General features: G+C 37.8%; 1 protein-coding gene and 1 non-coding gene across 4 annotated transcripts in view; one reads left to right on the forward strand and one right to left on the reverse strand.

Annotated features, from left to right (window-relative positions):
• The window catches only part of MAN1A2 (mannosidase alpha class 1A member 2), a 236,889-nt gene that overhangs the window by 140,867 nt on the left and 80,891 nt on the right, over nucleotides 1–15,131 (reverse strand). For all 3 annotated transcript variants that reach the window (XR_013159187.1, XM_077119755.1, XM_077119756.1), the window contains one exon: nucleotides 5,113–5,193. Coding sequence is in view for 2 of the 3 variants with exons in the window: in XM_077119755.1 (XP_076975870.1) it covers nucleotides 5,113–5,193 (81 nt within the window). In the remaining variant the exon portion in view is untranslated. The remainder of the gene's footprint in view (nucleotides 1–5,112; nucleotides 5,194–15,131) is intronic.
• On the forward strand, nucleotides 5,777–5,878 carry LOC143651118 (small nucleolar RNA U109). The gene has a single exon (XR_013159855.1). It is a non-coding gene; the product is annotated as a small nucleolar RNA U109 (small nucleolar RNA).

The following is a 15,131-nucleotide window of genomic DNA, read 5'->3' on the forward strand; positions in this document are numbered from 1 at the left end:
CCAGGTCATTCTCTGAACTTCACGTATGTATGTGACACTTGAGAATCTGAGTTAAACCACTGAAGCTATGAAAGTCAGCATACCCTTATACAGCAACTGCCAAAAAAAATTGAAAAAGTAATCAGACTTCAACTAGAGATATGAATGAAAATGATTTGGATAGGAATAAGGTAAACCAGAATACAGGGTAAAGGATGATATGGTCCATACTTTAAAGCTTCAATTCTGTATGAGACCAAAGGAAAGGATGGTCATTTGGTGCAATATTTATATTTTGGGTAGCACATTATCTAATTTAATTTATATGATCAGTTTATTTGGCCTCTTTTCTCTATGCCAACTCAGCAGTGACCCACAGCCCTCCACTCTACGTGGGACATGACTCCCAGCAGTGTAAATCTCTCTGGCAATGTGGGACAGGACTCCCAGGATGAGCCAAGACCCAGCATCATGGGATAAAGAGAGCCTTCTTGCCCAAAAGGGGTTAAGGGAGAAATGGGACAAAGTTTTAGTGGCGGAGAGATTTCAAACACAGTCGAGACATTATCCTGGAGGTTACTCTTAGGGACATAGGTTATTTTTAGGGATACAGATATAGATATCCCTTTTTGGTTTATGTGTATGGGAGAGGCTAGAGGAAAGTAACAAACTGTTAAACTGTGTTCCAGTAGCCTTGATTCTTGAAGACAACTGTATAACCATATGGCTTTTACAGTATGACTATGAAAACCTAGTGTCTGGTGTTCCCTTTATCCAGGATATGGACAGATGAGTAAATCATAGGAACAAACACTTAATGAATAATAGGGCCAGGATAAGGGATAAAAAAAAGTTGGGTAGATAGCAACACTAGTGATCAAGGGGAGGGAGAAGTAAGGGGTATGGGATATATGAGCTTTTACTGTTTTTTTTATTTCTGTTTGTGGAATGATGCAATTGTTCTACAAATTATCATAGTGATGAATACAAAAGCATATGATCATTGTGAACCAATGATGTATACTTTAAATGGACTGTATGGTGGATGAAGATATCTCTATAAAGCCATTTTTAAAAAAAATCTCTACTGGAGGTTGGCCAAGATGGTGGTAAGTGAGCTGTGGAATTTAGTTCATCCTCCAGAGCAAATAGTAAATAGCCAGGAAAGGTCAGGAACAAGTGCTGGGGGAACATCAGTGACCAGATACATAGCGTACACCTGCCTGGACCAGGTGGAACGGCTGAGGTGCCATACAGAACTTTTAAGTGCCCCAAGATGCAGAGGCCACTACCCTTCCCGCAGGGGCAGAGCAGGCTGGTTGCCCAAGGGGAAAGGAAACAGACTTTACTAGGAGTAAGGGCTTACCTCAACCAACCTCCAATTGTGGAACTAATTTAAAAATTCTAACTACTGAAAACAGGCCCCAGCACAGATAAACCTGAAATAAGCACTAAAGAAACTAGGCATTTATGCCCAGGCAGAGATGGTGATGGGACTGCAGGAGGTGGGGGATAGGAGGCTTTTTGAGTTGGACAGTACAAAATATTGGGAAGGGACTGGATCCCAAGAAAAGTGGGGCACACAGAGCCTGGGGATACACAGAGCCACATACCAACGTAAGCTCTTGATTGACAAACCCATGGAGCAGAGGTCCAGGTCTAAAAAGGACTTGTTTTTTGCTTTTTTTCCACTCCTTAATAGCTCATTAGACAGAACTGAAAGCAGTCTCGGGCTCCAACACTGCCTCAGGCGAGGGGGTAATTAAGCTTGTCTAAGAGAAAAAATAATTAGTCAGGGGAAAGGAGTTAATTCCCTAAAGGGTGTATCTTCCCCCAAGAAAAACCTGGGGCCCAGCTCAAGTGGAATCCCTCCTTCAGCCATTAATTGCCATTCAGCAAATTAATTGTTTAAATTAAAGCAATTAAAATCATTCTACAATCCTACCTCTGTCTTAACCATGCCCCCAGCAGGGAATGTCTACTGAAATTAAAGGCACCACATCACATTAACTGGTGGGAAGCTATGGGCAGACAAGCCCCACATGCTGTGCAGGACAGGAAAAGAAGAGAGTCTAAAGACTTTGTAGGAAACACTGACACCCTGCTGGGTCTCAACCTCAGGGAAAACTGATGCTGGCAACTCTTTTCTCCTGAGATGTGGGCCTGTGTAGTGTGGAAAAACATAACAGGGGTCTATAATACCTGAAAGAGTGTACTCAAATAATAAAAAAAAAACAACCTCCATACAGGCAGGGCAAGAAACTGAAAAATTCTGATCAGTTAAACAGAACCTAGGCTACAGATTTAGGATAAGCTGAACTGAATGTCCAAGAACAGAGGGCAAAGCCATCCAGCAGGAAAATCCTAGGTAAGAGAGTGAAAACAACCTCCAAAATAAACTAATTAAGGAAACAATGGAAATCTACAACAACAGATTTGAAGAGACAGAAGAAAGAATTAATGAACTAGAGGACTGGACACCTGAAATCTATCACACAAAATAAAACATAGGGGAAAGAATGCAAACGTATTAGCAAGGTATCAGGGAATTGAATACAATATGAAGTGTATGAATATATGTGCTGTGGGAGTCCCAGAAAGAGAGGAGAAGGAAAAACAAAGAGAAAGACAAATGGAGGCAATCATTGAAAAATTTCCATCTCTTATAAAAGACATAAAATTACATATCCAAGTGCAGCATACCCCAAACAGAACAGATCCAAACAGACATACTCCAAGACACTATCGGATTGCCAAATGTCAAAGAGAAAATTTTGAAATCAGCAAGAGAAAAGCAATTCATCATGTACAAGGGAAGTACAATAAGACTATGTATGGATATCTCAGCAGAAACCATAGAGGCAAGTTCAGGGTGGTATGACCATAATATGCATAAAAACAAGTAATAGGAGGGACAAGGTTCAAATACATTGAGTAGATAGAAATACTAGTGGTTAATGAGAGGGAGAGGTAAAGGGTATGATTTGCATGAGTTTTCTTTTTTCTTTTTATTTCTCTTTCTGGGGTGATGCAAATATTCTAAAAAAAGATCACGGTGATGAATATACAACTATGTGATGATACCGTGAGCCGCTGATTGTACACCATGTATGGAATGTTTGCATGATAAGATTTATCAATAAAAATAAAAATTAAAAAAAAGGATAGGCTAAGCCAACTTAACATTAGGCCTCCAAGTCCCCCCAGGGACCTCTTTTGTTGCTTAGCTACGGCCTCTCCAAGCCAATTCAGCAGGTGAACTATCTGCCCTCCCCCACTATGCAGGATGACTCCCAGGGATTTAAATCTACCTCTCAAAATAGGACAGAAATTCTGGGATGCGCTGGACCTTGCATCAAGGGATTGAGAAAGCCTTCTTGACAAAAAGGGGGAAGAAGAAATGAAACAAAATAAAGTGTCAGTGGCTGAGAGATTTCAAACAGAGTAGAAAGGTTATCCTGGAGGTTATTCTTATGTATTATAAAGATATCCCTTTTTAGTTTATGGTGTGTAGGAGTGACTGGATAGAAGTACCTGAAACTGTTGAGCTGTGTTCCAGTAGCCTTGATCCTTGAAGATGATTGTATAAAGATATAACTTTTATAATGTGACTGGGGGATTATGAAAACTTTGTGTCTTTTGTCTTTTCCTCCTTTTATCCAGGGTATTTACAGATGAGTAAAAAAAAATATGGATAAAAAATAAACAAATAATAGGGAGGACAAAGCATAAAGTAAACTGGATAGATGGAAATACCAATGGTCAATGAGAGGGAGAGGTAAGGGATATGGGATATATGACTTTTTTCTTTTAATTTCTTTTTCTGGAGTGATGCAAATGTTCTAAAAGTGATCATGGTGATAAATACACAACTATGTGATGATATTGTGAGCCACTGATTGTACACCATGTATGGAATGTATGTGTGTTAAGATTTATCAAAGAAAATATTTTTTAAAAAAGAAACACTGTATCAGCAAAAGGACATGACTTTTCTGGGATACATAACAGCTTCAAATGGGCACATGAGGTATTTTGGGTTTTCTCTTTAGTGAGGCTCTTATCTATCTGTAAGTTTTTCTCTTTGGAGCAATGAAAACTATTTAAAATTGAGAGTGATGATTGTACAACTAAGTAAGGATACTGTGAGACACTTTATTTTGGATAGACTATATGCTATGTGAATATATCTCAATAAAATCTACAGATCAAAAATAAATAAACAATAAATAAGAAAACAACAAGATATACCCACAACAACACATATAACAAAAGACATATTTTCTTAAATACATAAAGAGCTCTTACAAATCATCTGGATGAACAAATTAATAATATTTTCAGAAATATTAATACTATTTCTGAAACTGAAATAGAAATGACTTACAACCTCTTCTTTAGCTTCTCCTTCTCCCACTTTCAAACTCCACCTCTTAACTGGCTGAGGAGTGAGAAGGAATTTTACACACACTTCTCCATCACCCTAGGTCTCAAGTACATCTCTGTGTATTGCCCCAAACCTCCCAAGAAGAAATCAGAGAAGCTGTGGCATTTCTTTTTTCAAACTGTAGCTAAAAGTTGCATTCAATTTCCAAATAGGAGGTTTTAATCATTAATATTTAGTCTGAATTCTTCCTAACTGATTCTCTGATTTTGGTCATACTAGTTTCTTCCTCATCTTTGTTTGAAAAGTACTATTAACTGCAATGGCAGACATAAAGCCTTTGAAATAGTGTATAAGGTAGAAGTTTCTGGAAGAAAGAAACAACATATTGCAAAATACAGAAGAAATTATATTACCTCATAATACAGCTCACAAATGCATATTAAGAACCTAATATCATTCTCATAACTACATATTAAAAGAAAGACCCACAATGCAAAGGAGACATAGTGTACATACATAAAGCTAGGATCCATGATGACAATATGTTTTATTGAGATTCTTGAGAAAACATATTTATTCCCAATGAACAGTTCTACAGGAAGCATGCAGTTCTTTCAACAATTCTTTACATTAGTTCAATATTAGTGAATTTAGAAAAGTGATATGTTATGGGAAATTTTTTATTTTATTAATAAATTCCATCCACAACCTCCCCCACATAACAATTTTTACTTGATTTTGCTTACCTCCTCTCCTGAAAGGTAATATGCTGCAAGTAGGCCTCCAATAAAACGAATGTTGACTTCAAAGACCGACACTTCTGAATTCTGTGAAAACATATTGAAAATACTTCACATATGCATAATGCTTTATCATTTTCAAAATACTTACAGTATTTAATTTTTTTCCTCACAAACATTATGTTAAACGGGGTGTTTTTCATGTTCTGTACTTACAGTCCTCGTCCATCTGCAATTTTACTTACTATTTGTTAATATCACTACAATTTGTCTATTATTGTCATTAAAGCTTACTGAATTGCCAAAACCAACAGACCATTTTCATGTATCTTACACATATTACTGTAATATTATCAAGATATCTGATGATACTAGAATATTCTCCCTTATTAATAAAGGACACATTGACCTTCTGGGATGAAGAAATAGTTGTGAGAGGTGATGGTAGTTGCAAAACATTGTATATGCACTAAATGCCACAGAACTGTATACTTTAAAATAGTTAATTGAACATCATGTGAATCACACCTAAGTAAGAAATACACACGCATATACCATACAGCATATAAAGAAAAAAAAAAGAAACTAGTTTAGTTTCTTTTTACTTTTTTAGTTTTTCTAGTTTTTTTCTAGAAAACTAGAAAATTAATTTTTAATGATAGAAGTTATGTAGCATAAAAAAACATCAAATGCTACATTAAAAAAGGAGTTCTTCTATAGGGCTGCCAATCCCATAGAAGAGGTTGAATGGTAGTCTAGTTCTCCTACATTAAAAAATAATAATGATGCATAATTATACATGATGCCCAGTGAATGGAGGTGGCTGAAGGATGCACTGACTGAGAAGCAGAACGGCAAATAATGGTGTATTCATATGATTGAATATTGTGCTGCTACAAAAAGCAACAATGCAAATGAAACTGTGGGACATTTGGTGAGGCAAAATAAGCCAAAAACAAAAGAGCACTTATTGTGTGGTATCATCTAGAAAATACTTATAAAAAAGCAGAGGCCTAAATTATAAACAGTCACATTCAGCCTGGAATCATAATGATTATTTCTAGATTCTGAGAGACTGTTTTATATATGTACAACCTGATATTTGGAGTTAAGAACGAAACTGATCGGTCAGGTCAGGATTAAGTTAATTCAGAATAAGGGGTAAAGAAGACATTGTCTATATTTAGAATCACATATACTGTTGAGACCAAAGGAAGAAAGGTTTATTTTGTCCAGAACCTAAATTTTCTGTAGCACATTATCTAACTCGACCTGTCACATTATCTAACTCGACCTGTCTGGATAGATCATTTAAACAAATCAAACACAGGGATCATTTAAACAAATCAAACACATAATAAGAATCAGGGTCTTTAATCATCTATAGCTTAATGTAATGCCTGGATACATCTCAGAGTACATTAAGCAGATAATCAAAAAGTACTGGCAAAGTCCCTTGAGGGATGGGGAAAAAAATATGGAACTATTAAACTTTACCACCAGGGAAACTCCTGATATTGTGTCAAACATTAAGGACACCCAAATCAAGAGGCCAAGCCCTTGATCTTAAGGTTTGCTCTTGTGAAGCCACAGCACAGAAGCTTAGCCAACCTATAGCTATACCTAAGAGTTACTTCCAGAGGACCTCTTTTGTTGCTCAGACGTGGCCTCTCTCTGAGCCCTACTGTGCAAGTGAAACCACTGCCATCTCCACCACATGGGACTTGACATCCAGGGATGAAAGTCTCCCTGGTGGCATGGGAGATGATTTCCAGGGATGGTTCTGGCCCCGGCACAGCAGAATCAACAAAGCCATCTAACCAAAAGGGGGAAAAGAGGTATAACAAATAAGGTATCAGTGGCTGACAGAATTCAAATAGAGTCAAGAGGCTACTCTGGAAGTTATCCTCATGAAAACTTCAGTTAGACATTGCTACCTACCATAACTTGCCAACCCCAACCAAAAACATTCCAGTCAATCCTAAAGAACACCTAGAGCATTATTAAGGTTCTACAAAGGTTCCATGCAATAGGGTAATATTCCAGAAACCTACCACCTCCAGATGGGTCCCTGGACCAGATAAGTTCTGAAACACCAGCCTCTCCAGAACATCAGCTAGTTCCATTCCCCTATCCCATATAATCAACAGCCTCTTCCAACGTGAAAAATTTAGAATGGGCATAGCCCAAATGCCCCTAAGGAGTGGGAGAAAGATCAAAGTTGATGGTGGAGTTATACAGAGATGGTAGGGTTTAATATACGAATATAACTGCTGAATCATTAAATTGATATTTCTTTTAGTCTCTAGTATCTTAGAGCAGCTAGAAGCAAAAACATAAAATTGTGAAATTGTAACCCATACCAAACTCTGAAATCTGTTATACAACTAATTGTGGTGCTGAGCGTTGAAATTTATAGCTTTTTTGATTACATATTATTTTTCACAAAAAAAAAGAAGGAAAAAAGTCGATGATAAGAAAAAAATATTTAAGCCCTCTAGCCGCCTATATTCTGGAACAGCTAGAAGGAAAAATATAAGATTGTATGGTAGCCCATGACAAACTTTGGGATCTGTCTTGTAACTACTCGTTGAAAAATGCTTTGTAAACTACTGCTTTTTTATTTCTTTGCTTTGTATATATGAAATGCTATACAATAAAAAAAGTTAAAAAACAAAAAGTAAAAATGAAAAAAAAAACAGTCACAATTGCAGGGCAGTTTTTGAAAAGGATGGTATTTTCAAGTTATGGTGTATTGTCAACTAGAAATCCACACAAAATAATTTTGATTCATACCTTCACATGATGTAAAAAAATTGAACTCGAACTATACACATAAAATGTAAAATAATAAAGCTGATAGAAGATAATAAGTGAGATTATGATCATGACTTGGGCTAGAGAAAGATTTTTTAAAGCAAGGAATGGAAAAGGATAAAGTATTTGTCAATCTAAAAGAAGGCAATGAAGATGAGAAAAAAAACCAATCAATCAGAAATCACCAAATAAGATGGTAAGAAAAATCCAAATACATCACTTGTTACAATAAATACGATAGTCAAAAACACTCCAAAGTTCAAAGACAAAGACTGTCAGACTGGAGAAAGACAAAACTAGATGTTTTCATTCCATTTACTAAATAAGAAAAACATGACAGAGATTGTCAGATTGGAGAAAGACAAAAATTAGGTTGATTCCATTTACTAAATAAGTAAAATATAAAGATATAGTAAAGCTGTGTGAACAAGAATAGAAAAAGGTAAACCAGGCAAATACTAACCAAGAATCTTTGATGTAGTGTTCTGGATAGCAGGTGAAATATACTTTAAGACAAAAATATTAATAAAGATGAAAAGAATAGTTTCACAAAATGAGTCAATTAACAAGGAAGAACTGAGGAGAAAAATAGAGTTGAAGAAAAGCAAAAATTCAAATGAAGGTAGGAAAACGGGATAAAAGAATAAAATGTTAGATAAATAATATCCAGACAATAATATTATAGAAATAAGGTCAAATATATCAATATCAAATGTAAATGGTTCAAGCTTCCAAGATAAGTAAGGATAAAAACAAATCCAGCTACTTAAATTAGGAAACATATATATAAAATTCAAGGGCACAAAACCAATGCAAGTAAATGGACAAAAATATAAACCCTGAAATGTTAAACAAAAGAATGTCAATATATTTCACTCTTGAAACACCATAAAATGAAGTAAAGAACATTATCCAGAAATAACTGAATATTACCTTAATTTTTAATACAAAACACTAAAATATAAATATTTTAAACTATATAATGGCATAACCTCAAATGTATAAAAGTAAAAATTGCCAGAATTACAAGCAGAAACTGATAAATCTGCATTTAGTGGAAGAGTTTAAAACACCTCTCTCAGTAAATACGAAATTAAGTAGACAAAGATAATAAGAATAGAAAAGACTAATAAAGATTAAAAAACTCGCTCTTTCTCGGCGGGCGGCACTCCCGCCGCCAGCCAGCCAACCCTCCTCTCCCTCTTTCTACGCGGGTGGCGCTCCCGCCGCCAGCCAGCCAACCCTCCTCTCCCTCTTTCTCCGCGGGCGGCGCTCCCGCCGCCATCTTGCCCCTCTCTTTCCCCTCCTGCTCGGGCGCTCCATCCGCCATCTTATCCCTCCCTTTCTCCTCCTGCTCCGGCGGCTCTCCAACCACCACCATGCCCTCTGCCGCCTTCACCAGCTCCTCCGCCACCGTCCTTGACAGCCTTGCCACCCTCACCTTTCCTCCTCCAGAACAACTACTGGAGGAGTGGAGACGATACAGAGCAGCTCCCAGAGCCACGACGGAGATCAAAGGGACAGCGTACCCCAACCTGGAACGGCTGACTGTCTGAGAGACCAGCTCCGGTGAGATTGCCGAGGGGCGCAGGCTTTCCCGGGCGGGACGGCAAGCGGCCGGAGCCCCTCCCTTCCTCCTTCCCAGACGAGCTGGCAGAATTGGGCAAGCGGTCCCCTCGGGCCGCAGCGGCTGGCGCCCCCACCACGCAAGGCCTCCAAGACCAACTGAGAGAGTTGGGTCGGAAATCCCCAGACCGCGGAGAACGGTGACCAGGGAAGTTCCTTCCAAACACGTGACTCCCCGGTCCGGCTGGGAACGGTGCACTCTTCCGGAGCGAGCGGATGGCGCCCTCCCGCCACGCTTGGCACCCCGGGCCGACTAGGAAATTCGGTCGGGCGCTCTCCCGGGCTGCGGCGGCCGGCGACCGTCCCCGCGTTCGGACCAGCGGGCCGGTTGGCACTCTTCCAAGCCGCTTAGGCTGGCGAACCTCCCCCACGGCAAGAGTTTTCCAAGGTTAAAGGACCCACAGCACCTTTTGCTGGTGGAACCCCAGACAAACGTGTGCCACGAGCGCCACCTACTGGGCAGGATAGGAAAGACAGAACCCAGAGATTTCACAGAAGGATGTGTCAGCCTGTTGGTTCCAAAACCCAGGGAAAACTGACTAAATGCCCAGACGCCAGCAGAGCATAACGGATCACGCTCAGAAAATTGAAAATATGGCCCAGTCAAAGGAACAGACCAATAGTTCAAATGAGATACAGGAGCTGAAACAACTAATGCTGAATATACGAACAGAAATGGAAAACCTCTTCAAAAACGAAATTGATAAATTGAGGGAGGACATGAAGAAGACACGGGCTGAACAAAAAGAAGAAATAGAAAAACTGAAAAAACAAATCACAGAGCTTATGGAAGTGAAGGATAAAGTAGAAAAGATGGAAAAAACAATGGATACCTACAATGGTAGATTTAAAGAGACAGAAGATAGAATTAGTGATTTGGAGGATGGAACATCTGAATTCCAAAAAGAAACAGAAACTATCGGGAAAAGAATGGAAAAATTTGAACAGGGTATCAGGGAACTCAAGGACAATATGAACCGCACAAATATATGTGTTGTGGGTGTCCCAGAAGGAGAAGAGAAGGGAAAAGGAGGAGAAAAACTAATGGAAGAAATTATCACTGAAAATTTCCCAACTCTTATGAAAGACCTAAAATTACAGATCCAAGAAGTGCAGCGCACCCCAAAGAGATTAGACCCAAATAGGCGTTCTCCAAGACACTTACTAGTTAGAATGTCAGAGGTCAAAGAGAAAGAGAGGATCTTGAAAGCAGCAAGAGAAAAACAATCCATCACATACAAGGGAAACCCAATAAGACTCTGTGTAGATTTCTCAGTAGAAACCATGGAGGCTAGAAGACAGTGGGGTGATATATTTAATTTACTAAAAGAGAAAAACTGTCAACCAAGACTCCTATATCCAGCAAAACTGTCCTTCAAAAATGAGGGAGAAATTAAAACATTCTCAGACAAAAAGTCACTGAGAGAATTTGTGACCAAGAGACCAGCCCTGCAAGAAATACTAAAGGGAGCACTAGAGTCAGATACGAAAAGACAGAAAGGGGGGAATGGAGAAGAGTGTAGAAAGAAGGAAAGTCAGATATGATATATATAATACAAAAGGCAAAATGTTAGAGGAAAATATTATCCAAACAGTAATAACACTAAATGTTAAGGGACTGAATTCCCCAATCAAAAGACATAGACTGGCAGAATGGATTAAAAAACAGGATCCTTCTATATGCTGTCTACAGGAAACACATCTTAGACCCAAAGATAAACATAGGTTGAAAGTGAAAGGTTGGGAAAAGATATTTCATGCAAATAACAACCAGAAAAGAGCAGGAGTGGCTATACTAATATCCAAAAAATTAGATTTCAAATGTAAAACAGTTAAAAGAGACAAAGAAGGACACTATATACTAATAAAAGGAACAATTACACAAGAAGACATAACAATCATAAATATTTATGCACCGAACCAGAATGCCCCAAAATACGTGAGGAATACACTGCAAACACTGAAAAGGGAAATAGACACATATACCATAATAGTTGGAGACTTCAATTCACCACTCTCATCAATGGACAGAACATCTAGACAGAGGATCAATAAAGAAATAGAGAATCTGAATATTACTATAAATGAGCTAGACTTAACAGACATTTATAGGACATTACATCCCACAACAGCAGGATACACCTTTTTCTCAAGTGCTCATGGATCATTCTCAAAGATAGACCATATGCTGGGTCACAAAGCAAGTCTTAACAAATTTAAAAAGATTGAAATCATACACAACACTTTCTCGGATCATAAAGGAATGAAGTTGGAAATCAATAATAGGCGGAGGACCAGAAAATTCACAAATACGTGGAGGCTCAACAACACACTCTTAAACAACGAGTGGGTCAAAGAAGAAATTGCAAGAGAAATTAGTAAATACCTCGAGGCGAATGAAAATGAAAACACAACATATCAAAACCTATGGTACGCAGCAAAGGCAGTGCAAAGAGGGAAATTTATTGCCCTAAATGCTTATATCAGAAAAGAAGAAAAGGCAAAAATGCAGGAATTAACTGTCCACTTGGAAGAACTGGAGAAAGAACAGCAAACTAATCCCAAAACAAGCAAAAGGAAAGAAATAACAAAGATTAGAGCACAAATAAATGAAATTGAAAACATGAAAACAATAGAGAAAATCAATAAGACCAGAAGTTGGTTCTATGAGAAAATCAATAAGATTGATGGGCCCCTATCAAGATTGACAAAAAGAAGAAGAGAGAGGATACAAATAAATAAGATCAGAAATGGAAGAGGAGACATAACTACTGACCTCACAGAAATAAAGGAGGTAATAACAGGATACTATGAGCAACTTTACGCTAATAAATACAACAACTTAGATGAAATGGACGGGTTCCTGGAAAGACATGAACAACCAACTTTGACTCAAGAAGAAATAGACGACCTCAACAAACCAATCACAAGTATAGAGATTGAATTAGTCATTCAAAAGCTCCCTAAAAAGAAAAGTCCAGGACCAGACGGCTTCACATGTGAATTCTATCAAACATTCCAGAAAGAATTAGTACCAACTCTCCTCAAACTCTTCAAAAAAATCAAAGCGGAGGGAAAACTGCCTAATTCATTCTATGAAGCCAACATTACCCTCATACCAAAACCAGGCAAAGATATTACAAGAAAAGAAAACTACAGGCCGATCTCTCTAATGAATATAGATGCAAAAATCCTCAATAAAATTCTAGGAAATCTTATCCAACAACACATTAAAAGAATTATACATCATGACCAAGTAGGATTCATCCCAGGTATGCAAGAATGTTTCAACATAAGAAAATCAATTAATGTAATACACCATATCAACAAATCAAAGCAGAAAAATCACATGATCATCTCAATTGATGCAGAGAAGTCATTTGACAAGATTCAACATCCTTTCCTGTTGAAAACACTTCAAAAGATAGGAATACAAGGGAACTTCCTTAAAATGATAGAGGGAATATATGATAAACCCACAGCTAATATCATCCTCAATAGGGAAAAATTGAAAACTTTCCCCCTAAGATCAGGAACAAGACAAGGATGTCCACTATCACCACTATTATTCAACATTGTGTTGGAGGTTCTAGCCAAAGCAATTAGACAAGAAAAAGAAATACAAGGCATCAAAATTGGAAAGGAAGAAGTAAAACTATCACTGTTTGCAGACGATATGATACTATACGTCGAAAACCCGGAAAAATCCACAACAAAACTACTAGAGCTAATAAATGAGTACAGCAAAGTAGCAGGTTACAAGATCAACATTCAAAAATCTGTAGCATTTCTATACACTAGCAATGAACAAGCTGAGGGGGAAATCAAGAAACAAATCCCATTTACAATCGCAACTAAAAGAATAAAATACCTAGGAATAAATTTAACTAAAGAGACAAAAAACCTATATAAAGAAAACTACAAAAAACTGCTAAAAGAAATCACAGAAGACCTAAATAGATGGAAGGGCATACCGTGTTCATGGATTGGAAGACTAAATATAGTTAATGTCAATCCTACCTAAATTGATTTACAGATTCAATGCAATACCAATCAAAATACCAACAACTTATTTTTCAGAAATAGAAAAACCAATAAGCAAATTTATCTGGAAGGGCAGGGTGCCCCAAATTGCTAAAAACATCTTGAGGAAAAAAATCAAAGCTGGAGGTCTCGTGCTGCCGGACTTTAAGGCATATTATGAAGCCACAGTGGTCAAAACAGCATGGTACTGGCATAAAGACAGATATATCGACCAATGGAATCGAATAGAGTGCTGAGAAATAGACCCTCTCATCTATGGACATTTGATCTTTGATAAGGCAGTCAAGCCAACTCACCTGGGACAGAACAGTCTCTTCAATAAATGGTACCTAGAGAACTGGATATCCATATGCAAAAGAATGAAAGAAGACCCGTATCTCACACCTTATACAAAAGTTAACTCAAAATGGATCAAAGATCTAAACATTAGGTCTAAGACCATAAAACAGAGGAAAATGTAGGGAGATATCTTACGAGTCTTACAATTGGAGGCGGTTTTATGGACCTTAAACCTAAAGCAAGAGCACTGAAGAAGGAAATAAATAAATGGGAGCACCTCAAAATTAAATACTTTTGTGCATCAAAGAACTTCATCAAGAAAGTAGAAAGACAGCCTACACAATGGGAGATAATATTTGGAAATTACATATCAGATAAAGGTCTAGTATCCAGAATTTATAAAGAGATTGTTCAACTCAACAACAAAAAGACAGCCAACCCAATTACAAAATGGGAAAAAGACTTGAACAGACACCTACCAGAAGAGGAAATATGGATGGCCAAGAGGCACATGAAGAGATGCTCAATGTCCCTGGCCATTAGAGAAATGCAAATCAAAACCACAATGACATATCATCTCACACCCACCAGAATGGCCATTATCAACAAAACAGGAAATGACAAGTGCTGGAGAGGATGCGGAGAAAGAGGCACACTTATCCACTGTTGGTGGGAATGTCAAATGGTGCAACCACTGTGGAAGGCAGTTTGGCGGTTCCTCAAAAAGCTGAATATAGAATTTCCATATGACCCAGCAATACCATTGCTAGGTATCTACTCAAAGAACTTAAGGGCAAAGACACAAACGGACATTTGCACACCAATGTTTATAGCAGCGTTATTTACAATTGCAAAAAGATGGAAACAGCCAAAATGTCCATCAACAGACGAGTGGCTAAACAAACTGTGGTATATGCATACGATGGAATATTATGCAGCTTTAAGACAAGATAAACTTATGAAGCATGTAATAACATGGATGGACCTAGAGAACATTATGCTGAGTGAGTCTAGCCAAAAACTAAAGGACAAATACTGTATGGTCCCACTGATGTGAACGGACATTCGAGAATAAACTTGGAATATGTCATTGGTAACAGAGTCCAGCAGGAGTTAGAAACAGGGTAAGACAATGGGTAATTGAAGCTGAAGGGATACAGACTGTGCAACAGGACTAGATACAAAAACTCAAAAATGGACAGCACAATAATACCTAATTGTAAAGTAATCATGTTAAAACACTGAATGAAGCTACATCT

Source organism: Tamandua tetradactyla, chromosome 11 (genome assembly GCF_023851605.1).
Source record: "Tamandua tetradactyla isolate mTamTet1 chromosome 11, mTamTet1.pri, whole genome shotgun sequence".
NCBI classification, from domain to species: Eukaryota; Metazoa; Chordata; class Mammalia; order Pilosa; family Myrmecophagidae; genus Tamandua; species Tamandua tetradactyla.